General features: G+C 41.8%; 1 protein-coding gene across 1 annotated transcript; it reads left to right on the forward strand.

Moving 5' to 3' along the window:
- The first annotated feature begins 329 nt into the window (after window positions 1–329).
- Window positions 330–2,505, forward strand: LOC112016196 (scarecrow-like protein 15). The gene has a single exon (XM_024048720.2). The coding sequence runs from the start codon at window positions 408–410 to the stop codon at window positions 2,076–2,078; it is 1,671 nt and encodes a 556-aa protein (XP_023904488.1). The 5' UTR covers window positions 330–407; the 3' UTR covers window positions 2,079–2,505.
- Window positions 2,506–18,366: the final 15,861 nt, after the last annotated feature.

Genomic DNA, 18,366 nt, shown 5'->3' on the forward strand with positions numbered 1-18,366 from the left:
TTGCTTGCATAAAGCAAGTCCACAATATACAACAGGATCTATCAGAGGAGCAACTCTGGAATTGCATGGGCTATGGCTCTCTCTAGCTGGTCGTGAGAGTTGAGAGAGCGAAAAAGCGAGAATCACAAAAGCAATGACAAAAGCATGATTAGTAACTTGAATTAGAAGCCTCAAAGAGATAAAGGCAATCTTCTGACTTGTGTCGAGCATGTCATGCATGTATCTTTTATTATACATACATTCCCATTATACCAATACCCCCCATACATGACACATCCACCCCATGCACACACGCAAAGATAAAAAGCCAGCAATGATGACCACTAAAAGCTCCTTACCCATTCCGCACTTTGAAGAGAAACAAAGCACTCTGAGCCCTGTTTCTCAACTTTCTAAGCACTTTAGCGATGAGAGTTCCAGCCAATTCCCCACAAACCAATAACCAATCTCCGAACCCAAAACCGGTTCTTTCCAACAACACCAGCAGAAATATCGGTTTCCACAGCCCTACCAATACTCCTAGTAGCCTTTGCTACGAACCCACCTCGGTTCTTGACCTTCGCCGGAGCCCCAGCCCCATCAAGGAAAAGCCGGCCTCCACGGCCGAAATTCCGGGTCGTCTCGACGTTTTGTCTCGGCCAGAAGACCCGCTCGACTGGGACGAACAAGTGCTGCATAATCTGGACTGGGATTCAATCATAAGGGACATTGATTTACTACATAATGAAGACCCAGTTCCTTCTTTGAGGACTATTCTCCAATCCAATCCTTGTGATCCTCATCAGGTTGTTCAATTGCCAGAGCTTCCTCACCCTCAGCCCTTCGATCCCACTCAGTTTGTGCACACTGATTTCATCTGTGACGTCAATTACTCCACTCAAAACCTGGCTGATCTCCACAGCTCGAACACCTTTGATTTGACCCACGAGTTTCATCATACAAGCCTCAACGGTTTCGAGACAGTAGAAGAGCTTCTTCGAGCTGTGGACTGCTTTGACTCGAACCAGTTACAACTCGCCCAGGGGATATTGGAGAGGCTCAATCAGCGTCATCGAGCTCCGGTGGGAAAACCGCTCCAACGAGCTGCGTTTTACTTCAGAGAAGCTTTCCAGAGCCTACTCACCAACGGTACAAACCGAACAACTCGACTCTCTTCCTGGTCAGAAATTGTCCAGACAATCAGAACCTACAAGGCCTTCTCTGGAATCTCACCGATCCCTTTGTTCTCTCACTTCACTACCAACCAAGCCCTCCTTGAAGCTTTTGAAGGCTCAACTTTCCTCCACGTTGTCGACTTCGACATCGGACTTGGTGGCCAATACGCTTCCTTCATGAAAGAGATCTCCGAAAGGGCTGAGTCTTGCAAAGGCAGTAATAATAATATTCCATCAGTGTTTCTTCGAATCACTGCTATCGTGCCCGAAGAATACGCCCTCGAGAGCAGACTGATCAAAGAAAACCTCTCACAGTTCGCGCAAGAACTCAAAATAAGACTCCAGGTTGATCTTATTCACTTACGTACCTTCGAATCGCTATCTTTCAAAGCTATAAAGTTCATGAACGGAGAAAAGACCGCTTTTCTTTTGTCACCAACTATCTTTCGCCGTCTGGGTTCCACCAACAACATAGCTGCTTTTCTCAGCGATCTCAGGACTGTCTCTCCAAACGTGGTGGTTCTCGTGGACAACGAAGGCTGGACAGAAAGCGGGTCAGCGTCGTTTAGGCGCAACTTTGTGAACAGCCTTGAGTTCTACGCCTTGATGCTGGAGTCTCTTGATGCTTCCGTTGGAGGCGGTGGTGTTGCCGGTGACTGGGTGAGGAAAATTGAGATGGTGTTGCTGAGGCCGAGGATTTTGGCGGCGGTGGAGGCGGCGGGGCGGAGAGCCGCGCCGTGGAAGGACGTGTTCTATGGGGCGGGAATGAAGCCTGTACAGTTGAGCCAGTTTGCAGACTTTCAAGCTGAGCTTTTGTTGGGGAAAGTACAGGTCAGGGGCTTTCAAGTCGGAAAGCGGCATGCTGAGTTGGTGCTTTGCTGGCGTGATAGGCCGATGGTCGCCACATCAGCTTGGAAGTGTTAATATCATAATAATTTATTATTATCTCATGAATTGGATATATGCATTTTATTTTATAAAATGTGATATGCATATACTGATCCAAGAAATAAAATATCTTATCAACAGTGATGATCATGGTGGTTTCTCAAGTTATTTACCGGTTATAATTTTTTTTTTTTTTTTTAAGTAAAAGGGCTTTTAAGGGGGTTAGGATGGAGAATTACAAATTTAGATATAGGGGGATTGGAATGTAACTGTATTTAGCCCTGACCATTTTGTTTCTTTCTATGGTAGTTTCCTTTTAAAGTGTTGTTAGAGAGGAAGAAGAGCTAAATGCTGGCTAATGTACTGTGTGCCTCTTTGTTTTATATATTGTCCTTACAGATAAGGCCTTCGTTTGTTGCCAGATTAACATGTTTGGGAAATTATATGTATCAATTTGCCGATCCGTACTTGCAACTATGTTTTGTCCATTTCTTTCTTCTTTCTTCTTTTTATTTTTTTCTTTATTCCTTTTGGTTTTCTTTTTTCCTTCTTCGTTTCTTTGTTTTTTTAGGGATCTTTTTCTTTCTCCCCCCTTTTCTTTTAGTATTATAAGACCCTCTTCGCTTGAAATAGGTCATTTTCATGATTTAGATTCAATGTCATCGGTCTAAAATATATCTAGTACATATTATGTTAGTTATAATTTTAAATGATTAACAGATCCAGAAAATAAAATCTTAACTATGAAATGAAGAGGATTTATTCCACTATTTTAAGCACGGAAATAATTTTGATTACTTAGACTTGAAATGAATCGTTAATGTTTCACACATTACTATTGTAAGGACTAGATTTGAGTTCTTTACCCAAAAGGTGGATGATTAGGCCCAAAAAGTCCAAAATAATGAATTTGTAGAGAGTGAGTTGGAAAACTAGGCTAAATGAGTTGAACAACAAATAAAGTGGATTCGAATGACAAGAAAAAGAAGGTAGATAAGTTTTAACTATAGAAAATCGTCCTCAGCACGGTCCGAGGAGATCAGTTCATATATATATTGCTCTTAAATTTGATTACAAGTTTGGTTCTTGATTGCTATGGTATTTCTCTCTTGATTTCTCCCACTTTCTCCCTCAGGGGTTTCTTACATTATATATCTCCCTTTCAATGATCTTAACCCTCCATTTGTTAATCATCCAAGCCACTTCTTGAGTGTTTGTCCCATAAGACACCGTTTCTGGCCCTCTGTGAGTTGGGGTAGCCAAGGCAGCACTGTTCAAGGGTCTTCCCCACATAAATGCGGCCAGAAAGTTAGCTGCAAAGCATTCAATGCGATTGTAGCAACTTTTCCTTAAATATTTCCTCATCCCCATTATTCCAGTACGTTCATAATGCACGTCACTATCAGTGGAATTTCCTGGAAAGTCACTTTGAATGATAGGATATACATTTGATTTGTGTTTTGTTTATCCGAGGAAACACTCCTCCTCGGACCACCTTTTCCAGCCTTTCCACTTGCATCTTAATTATGAGAATTTAAGCTTAACACTCTCATTACTATTTATTCGTCCTCAAGCCAACTAATGTCCTCAGCCAAGGCTCAAGGCCTAAGGCCCAATATACAATTTTGGACCCTTATCTTTGGATATGCACATATAACATATGTTTTGAATTACTACATTTTTTATGCTTAAATGAATCCTTGTGAGTAGATTTCCCCAAAAATAAGAATGAATTCCTAAAGGGAATTATTCCTTGAGAATGGGGGTTCTCGCAAAATTTAGGTTGAGCTCAGCCAATATACCTAGATACTCTTGTTTTTGAATGTATGCTATTAGTGCAATCAGAAGTCTTGGAACAAAAATTCAACTACTTTATTTTTTTTATCTAATGTTAAAGCTTAAATTTGTTGCATCGGTTATTAGTTGACACACAAGCATAGCTAGCTGTCAAAGTAAACAAAAGGCTGTTCTATCAAAAGCGAATTTGATTGCAGTTTTACATGCATACCACCATGGAAATATTGATCCAAGTTCAACGTAAAATAGAATTGTGACCTCAGTTAAACAGGCTTGGGCTTAGTATTCATGGTAAGGAATCAGCAATGGTATTAAAAAAAAAAAAGTAGTAGAGATGGGATTCATGATTGATTGGATTGGATTAGGTTCATTCCAATCAAACAAGAGCCAAAATGCGTCATTTCTTTCTCTGGCGTCTGCAATAACAAGTTCACAACAACTGTCTGCCATGTCTTAGACGGGCATGACAGGCAGCATATACTCTTTTCGCCTTTTGGGTCAGTGTAGGCAGCATATTGATACATTTCCTCCACATACTATACTTTATTCTTTCGGTTCAAGAGGCCTGGTTTTATTATAAAAATAAGGCCCTCTTTTTGAAAGGCTTATCCAGGGGTTCCATACACCCAAATGGGCCAATGATGGACCAAAAAGAGAAGAAACGCCCAAAACCTCTTTTTTTCTTGGGCTTAAGAACTTGACCCAACCCCCTGACGCTCACTTGCTGCGCGTTTTGTGAGTTGCATTTTCTCCCTTCTTCATTTTTTTTTTTTTGGCCTGGATTTGACAACAGTGGGAGACAATTTTTACTGTGCATAAACAGTGTAACACTGTTCACGCACTGTTTATGCACTGTTCACACATTAAAAAATATTAAAAATAAGTCCCACGGTACTATTCATATATTTAAAAATTATTTTACTACAATGTTTTCAGCAACAATCAGTTTTCAATAACTTTCAGCAACAATAAGTTGTATCCAAACGAACCCTAACATTTTCACACCATATTCCTTCCATATTTGTTTTGAGTTGCGGTGAGTTATGGTATAAATTACAAAGTTTATGTACAATAAAATTTTATAATATTTTTATAACACCAACCAATTAGTTTTTTATGCAGCTCAAGATCGAACCATAAATTTCTTGTTTAATCGAACCATAAATTTCTTGTTTAAGGATAAGAGAGTTTATCAATTGAGTTAATTGAAAGTTATTCTTTGTTTTTAATTATGATGAGTATGCTATAATTTTATTTCATTTTGACACATAGCAGTATGACACCTTTGCTTTTGCAAAAACTTTGTGAGATTCATTGTGTTCGAATAAAAAGTTAATTTTTATATTTTATTGGCAATTTATAAAGCTATTGAGAAGAATTCTTTTTAAAAGTTGATGAGACAAAAAAAAAAAAAAAAACCACCAGTGAGCCACACGTACTCGCACGTTCGGAATGCAACCTGCACAACATAAGAAAGGAGAAAGACCTAACAGAGAGCACTGGTGTGGTGCCGACCAAATACTCTCTGAAGGTCAAGTTAGAATCGTTTACAACTCCAGAGTGCTAGAGAGGGTCAATTATGCGTACCTTGATTTATGAGGGTATTGGGGTTTTTATAGTGGTCGAAAGTTGACCTCTTTTACTTGGAGTCAAAGTCCTTTCCTTGTAGAAATCCTCTTTAGGAGTCCAAAACGTGATGGACAAGTCTTTTCCTTATAGAAAAGATCTTCATCAATATACGTAATATCTGGAATCCTCCTTGCATTAGGATCCTATTTCCTTTAGGATTCTATGGTGTATGCCACAAGTATTCCTATCAAGAGTTTCTGACTGACCCATGGCCAATCAATCCGTCTATACTCCATCTGTTCATTATGGATCCGTCCTCAACAAGTCTTGCACACAATAGGCTTATCTATTTTACGGCCCATAAACAATGAACAGCCTAGCCCGTTACACTAGGATCTGTCGCCGTACATTTTTCCCTCTTTCAGTTGCCCTCTCACCCGATGGGTTCGTCATACATAAGCAAACGGACCTATGGGGTGACGATTCAAAGTCTCAAGCAAACGGCCATGATACATAACTCCGTGAGCTTATGCCCGTACCTTGACAGGTTTAACAGGAACCCATTTATGACCTGTGACGCATGTCACTCTTTTAATGGCTGTTGTTTTAGAACGAGGTGTCGCTTCGTCTTCCGTGCACCTCTTCTATAAATATCACCCCCTCCTACTCTCATTTTTCTACTTTCTACTGAAAAATATTGTTAGAGCACGTCCATCACACCTGTTAGAGACTACTCCGTTCAGCTCCTGCACTAGCCTTCTGCACCTTCATTTGCTCATTCCGTAATCTTGGTAAGTAATCTTTTATCCATCTTCTTTTTAATTCTTATTTACTTTTTGGTGTTATATATATTTTCTTAGACTTTATGCCCCCATCACTCTTTCCAAACCCGTTAGAGTCTTAGGTTTTGTCATTACATGTAAGCCATGTCTAATGCGTCAAGTAACTGGTCGGTCATTCGTGACGGGGCGGACTACGAAAAGGTATATCCGTCAGGTCGCAAAGACCAAGACAATCTAAGCGAGGAGAGTAGTCCGTATTCATCTTCCCCATCCTTAACAAATGAGGATATGGAGATGGATGAGATAGAGAAGGGTTCCGCTGATAATGAAGATCAAATAGTTAGATCCGTCGTGGGAGCTGATGGACTCAGGGAGTTCATCATGCTTCCAGAATGGATGATGAATGCCTTTATATCCACCATCAAAGAACCACATTTTAATACCCTTAGAGCCCATTACCAAATCCCAAACTACATCCCTATCTGTCTGCCTTACAAGTCAGAAAAATGTTATTATGAAGGAGTAGACGGTATCGGGATGTACGAACAGATGCTCAAGGCAAGCCTTAGGTTTCCTCTGAGTTCCCTACACCGTGAACTCCTCAAATACCTAGGCTTATCCGTCAGCCAGATATCCCCAAATGCATGGAGGGTCTTCATAGCAATGGAGGTCCTGTACGGAGCAATGACAGACGGTAAAAAAAGGTTAACGGTACAGGAATTCCTCCACTGCTACCATCCAGACGAGATAGATAAATCAAGGGGGATGTATAGTTTCGTTTCTAGGAGCCCCGTCTTGAAAGTGATCTACGAAACCCTAGATTCTAATAGAGATTGGAAAAGCCGTTATTTTTTCATTGAGGGCGACGGTTGGATGTGTTATCCAAGGGAAACGAATCACATGCCTATCGACAAGATTTGAGGCTTATTAAACCCGTCTGGTATGAACCTGTCATATAGAAATTATTCTAAGTTTATTTAATACTCATTGTGTTTTGAACATCCGTCTTCTTTTGTATAGTCTGATGGCGTCCATAAGTCGCTCTCGAGGAGTTCAGTTTCCTTGGAAAATTTTTGATAAGTCCAAACTAGAGGAACAAACTTGGGCCAAACTCGTTAACCTCAACACCATCCATTGGTATTGTGATAGGCCTGAGCCAACTCCAGTGGCAATTAAGTACAAAGAGCACACCCGTCAATGTAAGTCCGTCGTTCTTCCTTGTTCAAATTGATTTTTTTTTGACACCCGTCTACCTCTTCAGAGATGGACGACGCTAAAAGGAGAGCAGCTATCAGATTACAAGCTGCCAAAAATAAAGAAGCCGGTGCGGACCCTATGGGGACAGGCTCTAGCAAGCAACTAATGAAAAGGAAGTAACCGTCAAAGGGTGACCGTGCACCCAAAAAGCCCAAGGTTCCTCTGGAGCCTGTCGTTGGCTTGATGGCTAGGGGGCTAAGACGGTCACCCCCGTGAAACATGGGGCCGGTAAGAGCCTAATGATAGATCCGTCCACAAGCCAAAAGAAACCGCCTGTTTTACTCCGCGAGGACTCCAAATACGCCCTTGAGAGGCTCTCGTCCATCATAACTACCGAGGACTATGAGGACTTGGGTAACCACTCGACGGAGGCGATGGGAGAGACGGCCCTTTTTAGCATTGCACAAGTAACTCATCCGTTGTCATATAGTCCGTCCTCTCCCCCTTCTCTTTTTTCTTTCAAGTTTAATTTATGTTTTCTTCCAGGCCATGATTATGGTGAAGGGGATGATGGGACGGTGTCTTAACCATGAGACGACCCTAGACTGTGTTCGTGAGAAGGCCAAGGTGACGGAGAACGAGCTGCTCGAGTTGAAGACCTGAAAGGTCGTCCAAGAGCAGAAACTTAAAATGGCTGAAACAGCTAAGGATAAATGTATCAAGCTAACGGAGCATTTGAAGAAAGCTCTGGAGGAAAAAGACAAGGAAGTCCGTCAAGCTAAGGAGGTCACAATACGGGAGTATCGTGACTCCAACGCCCTAATTACAGAGCTTAGCCATTCATATAACGACGGTTTTGACGATGCCATTCGTCAGGTGAAGATCTTGAATCCAAAGATGGACTTGTTAACCGTTGCCATTACTGCCCCTGAGCAAACATCCATCCAACCTGCCCAATCAGATGATACAAACGATCTTTTTGGTGAGAACCCCCTATCCGTGAAGCTCCTGTTGACCAGACGGTTGTTGAAAGTGATCCGAAGGATGATCAGGCCCGTCATAACGAGGAAAAAGATACTCCTGTTGATAATTTGTAATAATTTAGTGTTTTTTTTTTTAATTTTTTTATGTACGTAAGAATATTCGGAGGACAATATGTTATTACTCCGTCATGTGCTTTTTGGATTATGTAGACATCTTCCCTTCGCGGGCTCTTTTTATTATTATTATTAATACACGTCCTTGTTTCTATCAATCTGTTTACTTGTTTGATACTTTGTTCATGGAGCTCCGTCAACTTTGTGGATATATCCGTTTATTTTATGGTCCACTTTGTAGATTTAGAATGTTCATCCATTGGGGATGGCCCGTCCATTTTGTGGACCTTATTTATATTCATCCACCATGTGGATTTGGAATCTTTCATCCTTTTGAGATGATCCGTCCATATTGTGCCAACAGTTACCCGTCCGCTTTTGGACATAGTATTTTCATTCTCATGTGATGGACCGTCCACTTGGTGGATCTTTATTCATTTATTTCCGTTCAATTTTGAACTTCGGGTTTTCATCCTCTTGGGATGATCCGTCCACATTGAGGGTTTAGTTCTACTCGTCCTCTTTTGGACTTGTTACTTTTCATCCTCTTGGGATGATCCGTCCATCTTGCGGACTTACTTATATTCATCCATTTTTGGACTTTGTTAATTCATCCCGTTGGGATGGTCCGTCCACTTTGTGGACTAAGTTTATACCCGTCCATCTAGTGGAACTATGCCCGTCCACTTTTGGACCTAGGGTTATCATCCTCTTGGGATGGTCCGTCCATTTTGTGGACTTGTTTATATCCGTCCGTTATTGGACTTTGTTAATTCATCCCTTGGGATGGTCTGTCCACTTTTTGGACCTAGAGTTATCATCCTCTTGGGATGGTCTGTCCATTTTGTGGACTTGTTTATATCCGTCCGTTATTGGACTTTGTTAATTCATCCCCTTCGGATGGTCCATCCACTTTTTGGACCTAGTGTTATCATCCTCTTGGGATAGTTCGTCCAATTTGTGGACTTGTTTATATATCCGTCCGTTATTGGATTTTGTTAATTCATCCCCTTGGGATGGTCCGTCCACTTTGTGGACTTAGTTTATACCTGTCCAATATTGGACATGGCAAATTAAGTGGGAAAAGTATAGTTGTGCCTGAATATTTCTCTTATTGAAAGAAAACCATGTAGAAAAAGTACCTGCCCCCTTGGGCTTAAAAAGGCACTAGCGATAGCAAAACCAAAAATTGTTCGAAGTAAAAACTAATAAAACTTAATAATAAACTGGAAACTGGGGGGCGTTGATGCTCTTCATGTCGTTTCTACTGGTAGTATCTCCGTAGGTGCTCCGTGTTCCATGGGTGCTGTAGCTTCCGTCCGTCCATAGTTTCGAGGTGGTAGGTCCCTTTCCTTTGCCATGATGAGATCCTGTATGGTCCTTCCCAATTGGGGCCGAACTTTCCTTTTAAGGGTCCCTAGTAACTCCCATTACCTTTCATAACACAAGATCTCCGATTTGAAAGTCTCTATGTCTGACATGGGAGTTGTAGTATTTCGCCATGAGGTTCTGGTATTGTGCCATCCTTTGCTCTGCTGTAGCCTGGATTTTGTCTACCAGGTCTAGCTGAAGCTGCAAGGCCTCTTTGTTCTTATCCTCGTTGTAGTTGTCCACCCGATTGCTCGTAAGCCCTACCTCCGCTGGAATGACAGCCTCATTTCCATATGCTGGTTTAAATGGTGTTTCTCCAGTGGGTGTTCTTGCCGTAGTACAATACGCCCATAAGACGCTCGGTAGTTCGTCAGGCCAGATACTCTTAGCCCCCTCAAGCCGGTCTTGATAATCTTGAGTAAGGACCAATTCATGACTTTGACTTGCCCATTGGCCTGTGGGTGTGCAGGCAATGAGTAATGATTCCTGATACCCAGCTCCAAACAGAAGTCCCTGAACACACTGTTGTCGAACTGCTTTCCGTTGTCGAAGACGAGCACTCTGGGTATCCCGTACCTGCATATGATATTTCTCCATAAAAAACTCCGGATGTTCTTCTTCGTGATAGTGGCTAGGGCCTCTGCCTCTTCCCACTTAGTGAAGTAGTCGATACCAACTACCAGAAATTTTAGCTGCCTTGATGCCGTCGGGAAGGGGCCCATGATATCTAGTACCTATTGGGCGAATGGCCAAGGGGTCGCCATGGGTGTTAGTTCGTCGGTTGGTTGCCTGACCAGATTACTGAACCTTTGACGTTTGTCACAAGTCTTGACATAAGTTTGTGCGTCTTTTTGCATGGTAGGCCAACAGTATCCTGCTCGGATCAATTTGTGCACTAAGGACTGTGCCCCTGAATGGTTTCCACAGACCCTCATAGACTTCTCTCATTACGCAGTCTGCTTCCTCGTGGCCCAAACACCTTAGGTAAGGTCGTGAGAATCCCCTTTTGTATAAGACATTATTGATTAGCACAAATCGTGAGGCTTGGACTTTCAGTTTCCTGGCTGCGTCTTTTCCGTCTAGTAGTGTGCCCGTCTTTAGGTATGCTATTAACGGCATAGTCCAATTCTTCTCAGAATTCACTTCTTGCACTTTTGTTTCGTCATCAATAATTGAGGAAACTTGGACGAATGACAATACATGATCGGGTACTAGCATAAATTCTGCCGAGGCTGCTTTTTCCAATCGGTTGGCACATTCGTTCTCCTCCCTTGGGATTTGAACGAATTTGACTTTGAGGCTACTGATTCGATTCTTGACTTTTTCCATGTACTTCTTCATCCTTTCATTTTTGCACTCGTAGACGCCATTAATCTGACTTGTTATTACCTGGGAATCATAATGCACAACCATGGTTTCAGCACCTGCTGCCTTCACGAGGTCTAACTCTGCCACCAATGCCTCATACTCAGCCTCGTTGTTGGTTATTGGGAAGTCCAGTCAAATCATGCATTCGATTTTACCTCTGTCAGGGTTTAGATTACCACACTGGCACCTCCAGCTTGCCTGTTTAAAGATCTGTCCGTGTGGATGCTCCATTGTCTGAGGGTGTCTGCCCCCTTGCCTTCTAATTGAGTATATTCAGCGATGAAGCCTGCCACAGCTTACCCCTTTATTGTAGTTCTCGGGCGATACTGTATATCAAACTCGCCCAGCTTTATTGCCCACAGAGCCATTCGTCCGGCAGCCTCAGGGCTACTCATGGCTCTATTTAGTGGCTGATCCGTCAAGACTATAATGGTATGGGCCTGGAAGTGCGGCTTGAGTTTTCGGGTTGCAGTCGCTAGTGCGAAGGCCAACTTCTCCATCGAGGGGTACCTCTCTTCTGCCCCTCGAAAACCCCTACTTATAAAATAGACGGGTCATTGAGATCCTTCCTATTCTCCTACTAAGGCCGCGCTGACCACCGCTTGCAAAACCGCTAAGTAGAGGTAAAGTTCTTCCCCTGGTTTGGATGGGCTAAGCAATGGTGGGGAGGCAAGGTATTTCTTTAGATCTTCAAATGCCTTCTGGCACTCGTCTATCCATTCGAATGACTTTCTCAAGGTGCGGAAGAATGGTAGACATTTGTCCGTCGCTTTTGAGATGAACCTGTTTAAGGCTGCAAATTTGCCATTCAAGCTTTGCACCTTTTTCACCGTCCTCGGTGATTTTAACTCCATTATAGCCCATATCTTCTCCGGGTTGACCTCTATATCTCTTGGGACACCATAAATCCCAAGAATTTTCCCGCCGTTACTCCGAACACGCACTTGCTTGGATTTAGCTTTATGTCGTATGACCGAAGGGTGTTGAACATCTTTTTGAGGTTGTCTAGGTGGTCATTTTCGCGCAGGCTTTTTACTAACATCTCGTCAACGTAGACTTGTACGTTCCTCCCAATCTGGTGTGTGAATATTTTGTTCATTAGCCTCTGGTACGTCACCCTTGCATTCTTGAGTCTGGATGGCATTACCTTGTAGTAGAAAAGTCCTTGGCTGGTGACAAAGGAAGTTTTCTCTTGGTCAGCTTTCTTCATCTTGATCTGATTATAGTCCAGAAAGGCATCCGTGAAGCTTAGGAGCTGGTGTCTGGCCGTTGAGCCTACCAGAGTATCTATCCGAGGGAGGGGGTAGCCCGTTGCAGTCCTTCGAGCACGCCCTATTGAGGTCCGTGACGTCGACGCACATTCACCACTTTCCGTTAGCCTTCTTGACCATGACCACGTTCGCCAACCAATCTGGGTAATATACTTCTCGAATGAAATCTGCTTCTAGTAGTTTCCTGATCTCTTTCGCTATCACTCTGTCTCGTTCCTGAGCGAACACTCGCTTTTTCTTTTAGACGGGCGAGGATGCGGGGTTCACGTTAAGCTTGTGAACCATGATTGAAGGGTCAATCCTGGGCATGTCCTCATGGCTCCATGCGAATACGTCTTGGTTTATTTTGAGGAATGCTGCGAGGGCTTGACGTATTGGCTGGCTGGCAAGCGTCCCTATCCTTGTCTTCCGTTCAGGCCTTGATTCATCGAATGCTATCTCTTCCAATTCTTCAACTGGCTCTGCTATGGTTCATTGCTCTTCTATACACATGGTCTGCTAGTGATCTTCCATTTCTAGCATGGCAATGTAGCATTCACGAGCGACCACCCTGTCTCCTCACAACTCCCCAATCCCATAATCTGTAGGGAATTTGATCATCAAGTGGTATGTCGATGTTGCCGCTTTCCACGAGTTAAGTGTGGGTCGTCTAAGAATACCATTGTAGGTGGACAAGCAGTTGACCACAAGGAATGTTACGTCTTTCGTGATCTGCTGAGGATAATCGCCCACCGTCGCCGAGAGTGTGATCGAGCCTAACGAAATACCCTTGTTCCTCCAAAACTGACCAGCAGGGCATTTGTTGGTATCAATTGCGTTCTGTCAATCCCCATTTGCAAGAACGCTGGATAGTATAGGATGTCAGTCAAGCTGCCGTTGTCGATCAACACTTGGTGAACATTGTAGTCCCCTACACGTATGCTGACAACTAGTGCGACATTGTGAGGGTGGTGAAGTCTGTGAGAGACCGTGCCCCCAGCCCGCTTTTTTATGAGCTGTTGGGCTAAACCCATGTGAATGGGTGAAGTCGTGTTATTGCCTCTGAAAATGGAAGTTCGACTGTTTATATTTTCCCCTTTAAATTGAGGGTTTTACAATGGAGTCGTCACTTATTTAATTTTTGGAAAAATAAGAAAACTATAATTGAAACATTCCTCATTTTATTAATTTGAAATTCGAATTTACATTGATCATAGGAAAATTACATGACTTTAGTCCTAGATACAATCTAAGGTAAAGTACTTGGCTTTATTTCCTAGTTACAATCTAGAAATTAAAAATTACATGGATAAGTATTTGATCTACTAACCCTTGATCTAAATTCGGAGGCTATGTTACAAGGTGGGAAGGTGTTAGGCACCCATCTTGCCCGGTGAAACCGATCTTCTAGACTATGGTAGCCAACAATCATATCATATTATCCAATATGTCAATCAATTTACATGTTGAATTTAATGTGTGTGCATGTGATAAACCCTAATTCAATTTATTAAGCATTGCATTTGGATTGAAAAATAAATTCTAGTGAATGCGTGTGGATGGTGATAACCTAGATTCAAGGATTTGAAAGAATTATTAAACAAACATGTTTTTCATATTTTTGATGTAAATTTAAGATTAAAACTAGTGATATGCATGAATATGTGATGAACAACCAAGAACATATAAGAACAATTAAGAACATTCAAATATGTTTAAGAGAATTTAAATGATTACTATTATACTTTAATCTTAAATTCTCATCATGGTAACACAAAAAACAAGTTAGGGAAAGGGATTATACATTCATGCAAGATCCATACGATGGAAGAGGAGACTCTTGGTGGAGGTCCTAAGGGTGGAGGAAAAAAGAAGAACTAGGAGAGGAAGAGTGAGTCTCACTCAATACTTTGAGTCTCAGGAAGACCAAGATATGACGAGACTACTCAACTTCACTAAAACTCAAGAGAGGAGAGGAAAGGAGATTTTTTTGTGTCCTCTCGAATGAAGAAAAGGGAGGGTTTATATAGTAGTGGCGGAGGGCATGTGAATGGAAGGCTATTTCATGAGGGCTGACAAGGATTATGAACCTAGACCTCATTTTAGCCTTGGAAAAAATTTGGTGTATTAAATGGAGAGATTGGTGGGAATGGGGAGCAAGCCAAAATTCGATTTTCCCGCCGCTGTAACAGCTTATAGAGTCAACTTCGAAAAATTATATCTGACTCAATTCTGATCAGAATTATCTCATTCTTGTGCTCAAATTGAAGTCCCAGATGTCTAGTTTCTGGGAAAATTAACCTCATTCACAGATTCAAAATATTATGAGAGATATCGATGAAATAGTGAGCAGATGTCATTTGTTAGAAAATGATTTCAGCACAATTAACATTAATAGGTTCCAAATTAGCTTCCAATTAACATTAAATGACTCCAATCACTCCCATTTTAGACTTAATTGGGTCCAAATTTACTCTAATTAAAAGATAATTGCACAAATTACTCATTGAATAATTAATGTTTAATTATCTAATTAATTAGGTGTATGCAACCTCACCATAAAATGTAGTCATAACCAATCAAATTATGACATGTCATTGATCTCAAATTGATTACACTTATAACCAATTGAAATCAATTGTTCATAATCACATATAGTAGGACTAAATTTGTGATAGTGCATCTTAACCATTAAAACTTGATTTGATGATAACTTTCAATTTGGTGGTCCGATTAAGACTTATGACCAGTCAATTTGATCGTTACAATATCAAGATAATTTTAGTGAAATGAGATTAAGAATCTAATGGCCAGAATCAAGATGCATATTTTCAATGCAAAATTACCCTTTTACCCTCCATGTGAGGTTAAATACGGATTGCAAAATGGGGTGTCAACAGAATGCCCCTCATTGGCAGAGCTTGAAAAGTGAATGTCAATGTATGAAAGAGACACCTAACTGTGCAATAAGTATTTAACTGTGGTGTATGATACATGTAGATAAAAATGTAGATGGTCATGTTATGGATCAAAATGTGGACCGAATCTCCAGGGAGATTGCCTACGTACCTCTTAGTGAGAGGATCAGGTCCAAACGTAGTTCATACATGCAGCCTTCTTTTTTTTGTGGAAAAAAATGAATACAAGACATGTTTACTAGTGGTTAAGACAAAATGAGGATTTCAGTCGTGATCTTGAATTTTGGACATGCTTCCCAGAGGTCCGATGGATTTGAATTTTGGATGTGCTTCCCAGAGGTCCTGATGGATTGAAGTTTGGACGTGCTTCCTAGAGGTTCGATGGATTTGGAATTTTGGACGTGCTAACCAGAGGTCCGATGGATTGAAATTTGAACATGCTTCCCAGAGGTCCGATGAATTTGAAATTTGGACGTGCTTCCCAGAGGTCCATTGAAATTGAATTTGGACGTGCTTCCCAAAGGTCCGATGGAATTGAATTTTGGACGTGCTTTCCAGAGGTCCGATTTGGGCGTGCTTCCCAGAGGCCCAAGGATTTGAGAGGCATTATTCATGCCAATGTTTGTGGGCCTTTTACCCTGATACCTGTAAAATAAATATTTTTAATTAGTAACGAAATTATTCATTGAAAAGACTGGCATACCTGATGTTGCATGCTGAGGGTGGACAATTGACTTGATGTTGCAACGCTGGAGAATATGAAAAAGGATGATAGCTTTCTATTCTTGAAGAAGAATTTAATGAAGTTTTTTTTTTTTTTTTTTTTTTGAAGAATTTGGAAATTTTGATTGATAATAATTGAATTGTTGTATTGTTATGTTTTGTAATTTAATATATATATATATATTTAATGTTTTATGAGTTTTAATTTAACTGTATTCTTAATAAATTTTTAATAAATTATATATTAAAAAAAAACTTGAGTTCGGCGGGATGGGTACCCATGGATATAAGCTGGAACGGGGAGGGAAAAAACCCAACCCCATAGCGAGAGAGGGGTGAATGCAAAGAATTGGAAAACAGCCTCAAATTATCTTCGTCAAACCAAAATAATAAGTCACATGACTTTTGAAAGAGGGAAAAATGTAGGCGACAGATCCTAGTGTAACGGGCCGGCTGTTCATTGTTTATGGGCCGTAAAATAGATAAGCCTATTGTGTGCAAAACCTTTGAGGGATCGTAATGAACGAATGAGTATAGACGGATTGATTGGCCATAGGTCAATCAGAAACTCTTGATAGGAATACTTGCAGCACACACCATAGAATCCTAAGGGAAACAGATTCCTAATGCAAGGAGGATTCCAGAGGTTACGTATATTGATGAAGATCTTTTCTATAAGGAAAAGACTTGTCCATCACGTTTTGGACTCTAAAGAGGATTTCTACAAGGAAAGGACTTGACTCCAAGTAAAAGAGGTCAACTTTCGACCACTATAAAAACCCAATACCCTCACAAATTAAGGTACGCGTAATTGACCCTTTCAGCACTCTGGAGTTGTAAAAGATTCTAACTTGACTTTCGGAGGGTATTTGGCCGACACCACACGGTGCTCTCTTTAGGTCTTTCTCCTTTCTTTGTTGTGCAGGTTGCATTCCGAACGTGCGAGTACGTGTGGCTTATTGGTGGTTTTTTTTTTTTTTTTTTTTCTGTCGCCGTCATATCAGTCGTTGCTGACTGACAGGAGGCTTGGTCTGCCAAGAACCCAAGACAGCCAAGCCCCCAAAAATCGCTCCCAGAGCAGGTCTTACCAAACAAAACGAAGAAAACAGCTGAGAAAAACAACTCCAAACAATCAGAAGGAGGACCAGGAAGGTACCAATGCCATGGAAGAGATTGAGAGGGGCCTGAAGGCAGCAATGCCCAAGCAGCCAGAACGGCAAAACATGAGCCTCCCATCCCATGATACACTCACCTCCTATTGTCGCGGAGATGCATGCGATGAAGGAACAGATGGAGGTCATGATGAAGCCCTCAAGGGACGAGTGTCCAATGATCTTGAGACCTAGTCAACCGGACTGACTCTTATTCACCGCCCCGTTAATTCCTTTCCCCTACGCATAAGTTTCGGATGCCACAAATAGAGAGTTACGATGGAGTCAAGGATCCTCTAGATCATCTAGAGACCTTTAAGACCTGATGCATCTTCAAGGGGTACCAAAGAAATCATGTGCAGGGCCTTCCCTACAACGCTGAAGGGTCCCACGAGAATATGGTTCAGTCGACTAACACCAAACTCCATCAACTCTTTCAAAGAGTTAAGCGCTCAGTCACTTCACACTTCATAGGGGGGCACAGGTATAAGAATCCACGGCATGCTTGATGAGCATCAGCAGAGAAAGGACAAGACGTGAGATCCTACATAACCCGCTCAATAAGGAAGCGCTTTTATTGATGAAGCCGATGACAAGATATTAGTAGCAGCCTTCACAAATGGGTTGCGAAAGGGTAAGTTTTTGTTCTCACTATAAAAAAGACCCCAAGACCATGTCAGAAGTACTCTACAGGGCACTAAGTACATGAACGCAAAAGACGGCTATTGGAAAAGAGAGCGACAGGGAGATGCACGGCAGGATTAAGGGCAGAGAGACCAAGAAAGGAGACATAAGGGACGAAAGGGCCCTAAACCCCAGAGAGGAAGGTTCATAAACTTCACACCACTGAACGCCCCAATAGACAAGTCCTGATGCAAATCAAGGACGAGGGGAACGGATATTTCCAAGGACGCTAAAAAGCGATCCAAACAAGCGACCTAGAGACAAGTATTGCCCTTTCACCATGATCACGTTATGATACGGCCGATTGCTACGACTTAAACAACAGATTGAGGCCCTTATAGACAAGGAAGTTGCAGAAATTCGTCAGCAAGGAGAGAGTGGATCCCAATCCTCGAGAGCAGGCCCCCGACGGGATAA

The sequence above is a fragment of the Quercus suber genome, unplaced genomic scaffold (assembly GCF_002906115.3).
Source record: "Quercus suber isolate HL8 unplaced genomic scaffold, Cork oak 2.0 scaffold_243, whole genome shotgun sequence".
Classification (NCBI taxonomy): Eukaryota; Viridiplantae; Streptophyta; class Magnoliopsida; order Fagales; family Fagaceae; genus Quercus; species Quercus suber.